The sequence below is a fragment of the Lolium perenne genome, chromosome 4, assembly GCF_019359855.2.
Source record: "Lolium perenne isolate Kyuss_39 chromosome 4, Kyuss_2.0, whole genome shotgun sequence".
NCBI lineage: Eukaryota > Viridiplantae > Streptophyta > Magnoliopsida > Poales > Poaceae > Lolium > Lolium perenne.
The window spans coordinates 62402798-62413251 of NC_067247.2; the positions used below are offsets into that span (position 1 = coordinate 62402798).

At 44.8% G+C, this 10454-nt stretch overlaps 2 protein-coding genes across 2 annotated transcripts; one reads left to right on the forward strand and one right to left on the reverse strand.

Annotated features, from left to right (window-relative positions):
- Positions 1-1284: 1284 nt before the first annotated feature.
- Positions 1285-4061, forward strand: LOC127292739 (probable receptor-like protein kinase At5g61350). The gene has a single exon (XM_051322193.1). The coding sequence runs from the start codon at positions 1518-1520 to the stop codon at positions 4059-4061; it is 2544 nt and encodes an 847-aa protein (XP_051178153.1). The 5' UTR covers positions 1285-1517.
- A 2062-nt stretch (positions 4062-6123) lies between these two features.
- LOC127292740 (origin of replication complex subunit 5) lies at positions 6124-8612 on the reverse strand. The gene is made up of 4 exons (XM_051322194.1): positions 7490-8612; positions 6929-7354; positions 6525-6837; positions 6124-6412 (listed from the first exon to the last, which is right to left on the reverse strand). Exons 1-4 carry the CDS (start codon positions 8500-8502, stop codon positions 6362-6364), a joined length of 1803 nt encoding a protein of 600 aa, XP_051178154.1. The 5' UTR covers positions 8503-8612; the 3' UTR covers positions 6124-6361.
- Positions 8613-10454: the final 1842 nt, after the last annotated feature.

Consider the following 10454-nt stretch of genomic DNA (forward strand, 5'->3'; position numbering starts at 1 on the left):
CTCCTCCTGGTCGTGATGATATAGAAAGGCCCATTCCACACACACACAAAACAAGGCCGATAAGGATGTACCATGCAGAGGATGGGCTTATATTGAGCCCGCAATACATCAAACCAAGTCTAAACTGCGCCTCAAGACTTCAGGAATCAGGATGCTTTACCTAGGAATAGGATGGTACTTCCATGCAATCAAGCTGCTCGTGTAAACATATAGCTTAGGCGATGTAATGATCAGGACCGCAATCAAGGTAATCAACCGTGCCAGGAATCTATACGACCATACCGTGGAAACCATAGCCGTGTACAGCGGAATGTTTATTCCTCTTAGCAATTATGACCACAGATTATGGTTGCACGAGAAGACTCGAATGAACATTGGAATGATTGGGTCTCTAATTATATTTAAACCAAGAATTGTAATATGCAGATTATAGTACCAAAGTGATTGGTATCCCACTAATTAGCTGGTCAAACAAAGGGTACCAGACCAGAGGGGGTGGGCTGCCACTTACAGGATCTGCAGATGCAGCTGTCTCTCCAGCACGTACAGAATATTTGACATATGAAAGGCTCCCACGTCTACAGTTCAGCGCCTATCAATAAAGGAACACGTCTTTAGTCTTATTAGACTAACTAATAATAATATACAGCCTATTACACTATTCTTCAAAAGCAAATGACCAAGAACTTGGGTAGCACAATTTGCTGGAGCAATATCGATGCGCAAGGAACAAAGTCAATGAAGACTTCGCTCTGGGCATTCAGCAAGAAAAGCTAATTTGTTTGATACGAGAACTGACAGGCCATGATATTCTCATAACAACAAAAACACACACCATGTGAGTTCTGAAATCAAACCAAATCCAAAGCGGAAAAGGTAGCGAAAATATCACATACGGTGCTGACATGCCGTTTGGAGCAGCAACAGGACATCAGACTTAGGACATAGTCTCCTACGTGATTACTTCCATTGAGCATAACTGTGCTGACAACGTAGCCTCAATGTTTAAAGTGTTTATTTGCACTATAAGATTTATTCAGTTATTAACTTGTTAACATCCAACTGTTAGTTCGTCCATTAATTTAATATCCCACAGGACCTTCTGAAAGATATCCTCAATAATGATGCAAGACCTCAAAGATCTAATTATATAAACCAGTGAGATTCAGCGATATCGTATATACATATGTTACCTGCACAGTTATACTTGACTGATTCTTGTCTAGTTGCCGTGCTTTGCAGCGATTGTGCTGGTCGGCCTGTTTCCTGTCCATGTACAGTAAGGCATCCACCTGTCATTTCTGTGTAGGAGCTGCTCATTCGGCATGATATTCAAAAGGCAACTTGATCATGAGGACATGCATCCAACTAACATCTCTCTCAGGAACAAATGCACCGCCAAAAATATCAATAAAAGACTTCTTCATTCATCCCTGCATCCTTTCCCTCTCCAATCCCAAGAGCACTTCCCTCCTATGAGAGGACACCATTAGACCTGCTACAAGCCAGTGCTTCTGATGCTAACATTGGCAGTTTTGGCCAGAAGCATGGGGGAGTGGAAGGGAGTACCAATGCTCTTGATCCTCTTCATCCTTTCCATCACCCATGTAACCACCACCAATGCAACTGCATCAAAATTAAATCGGTTCGTACCTCAAGACAACTACCTCCTCAGTTGTGGGGCTTCTGCTGCTGTGAAGCTTGATGATGGCAGGGCATTCCGCTCTGATCCCGACTCAGTATCGTTTCTATCAACCCCGGCGGACATCAAGATCGCTGCGAAAACCTCCCTTGCTGCTGCTTCACCATTATCGCCACTCTACCTCGCCGCAAGAGTATTCTCTGAAATTTCAACCTATAGCTTCTTCATCTCCCAGCCTGGTCGCCACTGGATCCGCCTCTACTTCTCGCCTATTCCTGACAGCCAATACAACCTCACCACTGCAACATTTTCGGTGTCCACTGATAACATGGTTCTTCTCCATGATTTCTCCTTCATAGCCAATCCTCCTAACCCTGTAGTTAGGGAGTATCTAGTGTTAGCACAGGGAGACAACTTAAAGATCATTTTTACCCCCAAAAAAAACTCGATGGCATTCATCAATGCCATTGAGGTCGTGTCAGCCCCACCAAACCTTATTCCAAATACCACCACCAGACTCGGTCCTCAGGACCAATTTGACATATCCAACAATGCGTTGCAGGTTGTCTACAGGTTGAACATGGGCGGTGCATTGGTTACATCGTTCAATGACACACTAGGCAGAACATGGCTGCCAGATGCACCATTTCTGAAGCTTGAGGCGACGGCAGAGGCAGCCTGGGTTCCTCCTGGAACCATCAAGTACCCTGATGACAACACTATCACACCTCTCATTGCTCCAGCAAGCATCTACTCAACAGCACAGCAGATGGCCTCAACAAATACCACAAATGCAAGATTCAACATCACATGGCAAATGGTGGCCGAGCCAGGATTCAGGTACCTTATCCGCCTACATTTCAGCGACATTGTCAGCAAGGCACTCAATAGCCTTTTCTTCAATGTCTACGTTAATGGCATGATGGGTGTCGCCAACCTTGATCTATCAAGCCTGACAATGGGCCTTGCAGTGGCCTACTATAAAGACTTGATTGTTGAATCTTCCAGCATCATCAATTCCACCCTAGTAGTCCAGGTTGGCCTAGGCAAAACCGACTCCGGTGACCCCAATGCCATCCTTAATGGCCTTGAGATCATGAAGATAAGTAATGAAGCAAGCAGCTTAGATGGCCTCTTTTCACCACAAACAAGCTCGCAAGTTGGTAAGAGGACACTGACTGGTATAGCAATTGCTTTGGCAGTGACAGCTGCATTGGCAGTAGTGATATGCTTCAGGCGAAGCCGTAAACCAGCATGGCAGAAGACTAACAGCTTCCACTCTTGGTTTCTTCCACTCAACTCATCCCACTCAAGCTTCATGAGCAGCTGCAGCAAGCTCTCCAGAAGTCGCTTTGGCTCCACAAGGACCAAGAGTGGATTTTCAAGCGTGTTTGCATCCAGCGCTTATGGATTGGGACGCTATTTCACCTTTGTCGAAATTCAGAAAGCCACTAAAAACTTTGAAGAAAAGGGTGTTCTAGGTGTTGGTGGCTTTGGAAAAGTTTATCTTGGTAGTACTGAGGATGGAACAAAGCTGGCTATCAAGCGAGGCAATCCATCATCTGATCAAGGTATGAACGAGTTCCTGACTGAAATTCAAATGTTATCAAAACTTCGCCACCGCCACCTGGTTTCACTCATTGGTTGTTGTGATGAGAACAAAGAGATGATCTTGGTTTATGAGTTCATGTCAAATGGTCCACTAAGGGATCATCTGTATGGTGACCCAAACATCAAGCCTCTGTCTTGGAAGCAGCGCCTCGAAGTTTGCATTGGGGCAGCAAAGGGTCTGCATTATCTTCATACAGGCTCAGCTCAGGGCATAATTCACCGTGATGTCAAGACTACCAACATCCTCCTTGATGAAAATTTTGTGGCCAAGGTCGCTGATTTTGGCCTATCAAAAGATGCTCCATCGCTCGAACAGACTCATGTCAGCACTGTAGTCAAAGGAAGCTTTGGGTATCTTGATCCAGAGTACTTCAGACGTCAACAGCTGACAGATAAGTCTGATGTGTACTCTTTCGGGGTGGTACTCTTTGAAGTGCTGTGTGCAAGACCAGCCATCAATCCAGCCCTTCCAAGAGACCAGGTGAGCCTGGCAGAGTGGGCCCGTACATGGCACCGCAAGGGGGACCTTAGCAAAATAATCGATCCTCATATTGCAGCACAAATCAGGCCTGATTCACTCGAGATGTTTGCTGAGGCTGCTGATAAATGCCTTGCTGACTATGGAGTCGACCGTCCATCAATGGGAGACGTGTTGTGGAAACTTGAATTCGCCTTGCAACTTCAGCAGAAGGGTGATGTTGTTGATGGCACCAGCGATGGGGTTCCAATGAAGAGCTTGGAGGTGTCCAACATGGATAGCATGGAGAAATCTGGTAATGCTATCCCATCTTATGTCCAAGGAAGATGAAGATATCATGGTGCCGTCACTGTCTGTAAAGGTATTAAGGTAGTACTGCAATATCTTGTCTGATCCAGTGCAGACGTCTCTACTACTTCAATAGAAGGGACTTTACCTTGATATGGTACAGGAAAAGTTGTGATAGGCTCCTAACAGCAGATCATAAGTTTTTGATATTTTTTACTTGAACATCCAGTCATTGTGTGTTATGATAAAGCATATATATTTTATGCAATTAGGGAAAATTTTCAGGCTGTTTGTAAACCAAATTGTGCCATCAGATTCTGTTGATCATGATTATATTATTCAATGCTTGGAAGGTAATTCCATCATCTGCTGAATGTAATATTGTCAATCATTACAGTGTCAAAAATGCTACAGAATAGAATAGTGGCTAGGTGAGAATAGATGTTGCTTTATTGAACTACCTATATGGTCGTACAAGCATGCAGTATACAACTAAGCAGAAATTGAACTAAGTGACGGCAATTGCAGCTTACACCTACAAATCAAAAGAAGTTCTATTGTGCCACTGCCCTATACAGAATACCGACCCTAATGCAATCAACTGTGGCATGCAATCACAGTGTTTAGGTTCCATTGGGAACCATGTTGGCATGTTGCATTATGCTGTGGAGCGAACCAGCAATGTTGTTGTAGCTTGTAGACAGTCATGTAAAAAAAAGCAGATAGACAGTGGTTGGCATATTTAGAAATAGCAGTTGTTATATGAGCAGTTATTCAGTTAATGATTGGGCATTGCCAAGAAAATTTATTTAATGCATGATAGTGCCAAACGGCCCTTACTTTCACATTCATGCAATAGTAAGAAACATATGACAACAGTTGAACGCTACCAAACAGCTAGTGCATAGCAAGTAAAATACCTCAGGCAATATAAGAACAGCACCTATATTTCGACCTATATTCAACCCTCTCATTTAACCATTAACATAAATCGTTTTGTTCCGTCTCACAAGTGCTGGATAGCTACTTCAAGTAAGCTTGGGGAAGTTCAGTACTTACAAGCTTATAAGCCATATGTCAAATGAGCACGTACAATTCCTTCAGGTAGTTCTCAATACTTCTCACGAGCATTCAACATCCTGTTATGCAAAAAGCTGAAGGATATGCATTTGAATATTGGCACAATACCACTTATCAGAGAGAAAGATTCAGAGGGGAAAGACCATACCTTGGGATTGCCTTTACTAGTCTACCTAATCAGAAAGATGTCGATATTAAAGGAAAGATAAATCAGCTATCATGTGAAAGCACTGTGAGTCAATCAATCATGAAGAGCCCTGTGATTTGTCACTGGTAAACTTCAAACCAGCCAGTTATAATGCACTATTACTGAAATAAAGTTATACATATGTAAATAAATGTGGATAGGAGATGCTACATAGCTTGTGTTAACTATGCAGGATGACACATGTGTAAAACTATAGACCATCAGTCTGCAGAGAAGTAAAACGGTCTGTAGAATAGAGGTAGCTTGGCTTGCATAGAGCTGGTTTGGATAATAAGACTAGTTCAGTGATCATATCTTGCAATACTTCTTCAACAAAAGATGTTTTTGTTAAAACAAACACATAAACTTCTTTAATTTTTGTATGCATCTAGAGGTGATATATGGATCCGCTTTTTTACATAAAAGAGTATAGTGAAATACATAATGCTTAACCAGCTGACAGGGGCAATAAACAATATACCTCAACAGCTCAACGTAGATTTTAAATAAGCTAGCATTTGATATGAAAAAAGCAGTGGCTGTTCAAATGGTTCCACTGGAACATGGATTGCTTGTGAACAAAATTAATGCTGACTGAGATACAGATAAATGTAACCGCAGTACAAAAAGATGGGAATGATCTGTCAATCTCAGAATTATGGTATCATACAACGACAGTTATGGTCATTACATGCAGAGTTTGAAGAAAGAAAATTGAGCATTTTACACAAGTTTATCCTGTTACAACCGCATCAACAATAATCAAATCAAACAGTCAAGATACTCTTCTCTCCACTCCCATATGTAGCGCATATTAGTTTTCATTAAGACAAGACATTGACCAAGGGAGATTTGATTTAACATAAGCTCACAGACAAACAATTACATCAAATTTAGGATTAGGTATCCCACTTAATCTTTGAAGGAGCAGAATAGACCAAGTATTTAAAACAACAAGGGGCATCACTTGTCTCAATACTCTACAAACAAGGCAACTAGACAGATCTCAGCTGATCATATTAGCATCTAGAGCAATCAAAAGTAGCTTCTGCTGCCTAGACTAAGGATCTAAAGGCTATCTTCTGTACATGTACTTCGAGAGAGGGAAACTGACGCTCCTGGCAACCTGCCAAATAATAAAGTAAGCATTCATAAAACTGAACATGAGATTAAGGTATTTAACGACATAAAGGTAATTTATGGTCGATTTAACAAAAAAAATGTTACGAGATGTTCACCTTTAGAGCTAAATCTTCATCAATGTTAGATCGATATCTACCTGAGCCTTCTAATGGGCAGCTTCGGCTTTTAGAGAGGAAATTAGAATTGCAAAGAGTTGACAATTGCAGTAGAACATCTGACATCAAAGCATTCATTCCACTTCCGCCCATAATAGTGTCTTCGCATTCAACTTCATCAAGCATATCCTCTGACACTGATGTGATGCACTGAAATATAGCCAAGAGCCTCTCGAGAGGAAATGTACCTGGACCCTTCATAAGCAACTCTTCAGCCATGGTATCCTTTCTATCTATTGAGGCCTGAGAGCTCCTGCAATAAATAAAAAAACAGCAGTGTAAACATCTAATCTAATAAGCCTTCAAAATTTCAACAAATCTAGAGATTATATCGTATGGCATACTTCCTCTTGCGGTTCCGGCTATCGGTTCCTCCAGTGGCATCGAACAATGCTGCATCCAGAGTAGCAGGGTTCCTTGAAGCTAAAAAGGCAGACAGCAGTAGATATTTCGCAGATACGGACATGTGGAACTCCAATTCACTTGAGAGACCGTCTCTACCACCAAACTGCCTTTTAACACTACCTTTTCCACCAGAAATACCATCTTTGCAATCATCCACTGAAGCTCTCATGGGGACACTGAATGTCTCATTCAGCGCCACGGCCAAATGTGGTTGCAGATGTTCAAACAACCGCCGCCTGATACCCTCATCAGGAACCCCGTTCAAGCTCCCCAATGGCTCACAGTACCTCCTGAAAAGTGGCTCCAGCGCGGCCGCCAGTTCATCAACCCTCCTTGTGACCCGGAAAAAGGGCTTCAGCGCAACACTGCCCAAGCATAAAAGTAGAACGAAATAAATAACTCCATCAACCATGCTGCAGACTATTTATGCAAAATCCAATACACCATAATCTATTCGAGCCAGAACTGAATGAACTCAAAGGAAGAACCGCACCCCTTACCTCAGGAATGATGAGTAGAGCTTCGGATTGGGCTGGCCTCGCATCAGAATGCCATGAACCTCATCCACGGTGTAATCCGGAAAGTAAACATGATTGGGCTCGACAGAGCCAGTCATGGTGTAGTACGCATCAGGCGCTGCGCTGCTGACATACACGAGCACGACCTGCGGCAACCGGAGGAGGTCATGTAGGCGGAGGAGAAGTGAAACAAGCTGACCGCCCTTGTCCCAGCCCCTGACAACCTCCAGGTTGTCGAACACCAGATACACGTTCTCGCCCTGGGAAACAACGCCAGCAAGCGCGTCGCGCAGGGCGGGGACGAAGTCGGAGGGCTTGTCGGGGACGCGCTGGCGAGAGGGGGTCGAGGATGACGGCGCCGCCCTGAGCTGGGAGAGGATGGAGGCGAAGAGCGCGCGCGGGGAGGGCAGGGAGCGGAGCGCCGCGTAGACGAGGCGCGGGCTGGGGCGGAGGTGCCGCAGCGCGAGGAGCAGCGCGCGCGTCTTGCCCGTGGCGGCGCCGCCGTGGAGCAGGACCGGGAGCGCGGGCGCGGGCGCGAGGAGCCGCAGGAGGTCCGCGGCCTGCGCGCGGCGGCCCGGCACCGCCTCGAGGAGGGTGTTGAGGGGGTTGTTCTCGTTTGGTGCGTCGGTGGCGGCGAGGAGTGGGCGTTTGTGTGAGGATTTGGGCCGGGATTTGGGAGGGGAGGACGGCGAGTCGGGAACGGGGCCGGCGGCGGCGTGGAGTTGGCGCTTGTGCGAGGATTTGGGCCGGGATTTGGTAGGGGAGGACGGGGAATCGGGAACGGGGGCGGCGGCGGCGAGGAGTTGGCGTCTGGGTGAGGGCTTGGGCCGGGATTTGGGAGGGGAGGACGGCGAATCGGGAGCCACGGCGGCGGCGGCGGCGAGGAGTTGGCGTCTGGGAGAGGGCTTTGTCCTGGATTTGGGAGGGGAGGACGGCGAATCGGGGGCGGAGGCGGAAGCCCGGGTGGTGCGGCGCGGGGTGACGGGCTGGGACATGGCGGCGGACGAGCTAGATGGCGGCCGGCGGCGCGGGGTGGTCGTCGGAACCCTAAGTAGCCGATAGACGGGAGTGGAGTACAAGGGGAATGGCGACGGGAAGCGGGAATTGGGAAGTTTTTGGGCGAGCGCGGTGGGCTGCGGAATGCCGAATGTGGCGCCGATTGGGCCGTGTTGTCTAATTCAAGGACGATCTACTGGAGTAATGTGTACAGGCCTTAAAACCCTCGAGCCGAATTTGCAACTCAACATGGGCTGACAGGTGTAAGATATATTGACAGGCCAGGCCTCAGTAAACTGGGCTAGCGGAATTAATTGACCTGATGACCACTGGGAAGGCCCACTTTAGGGATGGGTTAAGATTGTTTTTTTCTCCTTCCAATAACATCATTTTGTGATTATTGCTGCGAAACAACTCCGTTTATAGTTTCACCTTTGTATGTTGGTGTTTTACGGTTGTCACTGAAGTATGATTGATTTGATATGCGCTCTTTCAAAGATGGGCAATGTGATCATCTATGAATGTACCGTGTAAACTGTAATATACCAGGTTTAGAGACGATCGAGGGGTAGATTTTAGAAAGGGATGTGCATTGCATTGTAAATTACGGGGAAATTTCGCGCTTTTAAAATAAAACTGCATCGAAGGGGGACAGGTTTCTCTCTCGACACCTTACAGGGTTAGGGTTTCGAGAGTGCGATGAACTTGTTCCTACTTATCTAAATTAGGGTTTTGAGAAGAGAGAAGTGATATTGCATTGAAATCTTGAGTTGCATGATTGAATTACAAGTTAAGTTGTATGATTGAATTCAAACCAAATTTGAATTTGAATTTCAAATTCAAACATCAAATGATCATCACATAATTCAAATTTGAGCTAATTTCACAAACAATTATCATTAAGCAAGAATATGAGTAATACAACAATTACATTAAGCTCAATAAGGAAAACTTGAGCTTTATTGATCATCACACACATAATACATTGTCTTTACAATATTCAGATTTGAATTATGGAATTACAACACATTACAAGAATTGAATAAATAGAAAAAGAAAAAGGAAAATTACAAGTTATCTAAATGACCTAAACTACATTGTGATCTTCATGAATTCTTTGATCCTGATGATCTTGAGTTCATCCTGATCAGCATTAGATACCTGCACACATACATAATAATCAGAGTATTAAGCCAAGTGGCAAAGCCACTTGGCAGGTTAGCAAATATATTGTGAAGAGTGGATATGAACAAGGTTCTGCCGAGCTGATCCAACCCATCAGCACAAGTCCCAAGCTGGACTTGCACACACACACAACCAGGCAGCACACAAGGCAGTGTGCATGTGTAACACACACACAGTGAGTCACCATGGTAAGATGTGGTGCTGTCGACCAAAGAAGCCATGATTGGCCATATAAAAGCTTTTCACAGCCAAACCCTAGTCATTTGATTCATCCATCGGCAGAACTGAACTGGTAAGCCACCAAGAACACCAAGAACAGCTAGAACAGATAGAACAGCTTCACTGTTCAATCTGCTCCATTACACCACTGAATTAAATCAAGCTTCATCAAGTCACCAGGAGGAGCAGGGCAAGCAAATCAACCATAAGATCAACACAGAGGCAAACCTCTACACCAAAATCAAATTCTAGGAGCTGGAGTGAGGTATACCAAGCATCATGGACAAACCAGATGGTTTTGTTCATATATAAGCATATGCATCAATCACACATAATCAAAAGGGTGTGATACCCAAGTTGTGTCATCATCTGGCTACTAAGCCATATGGTGCAAGCAAGAGCAGTAAGGCCACTGGTAAATCATCAAAAGGGAACAGCAGTTATGACAATCAATGCATAACTGAAGAAATCCAGCAAGAGATGAGAGCACAAGTTAGCCTAGTTACACACACTTAGCACCTACAGCTAGTTTGACCATCAGACCTAG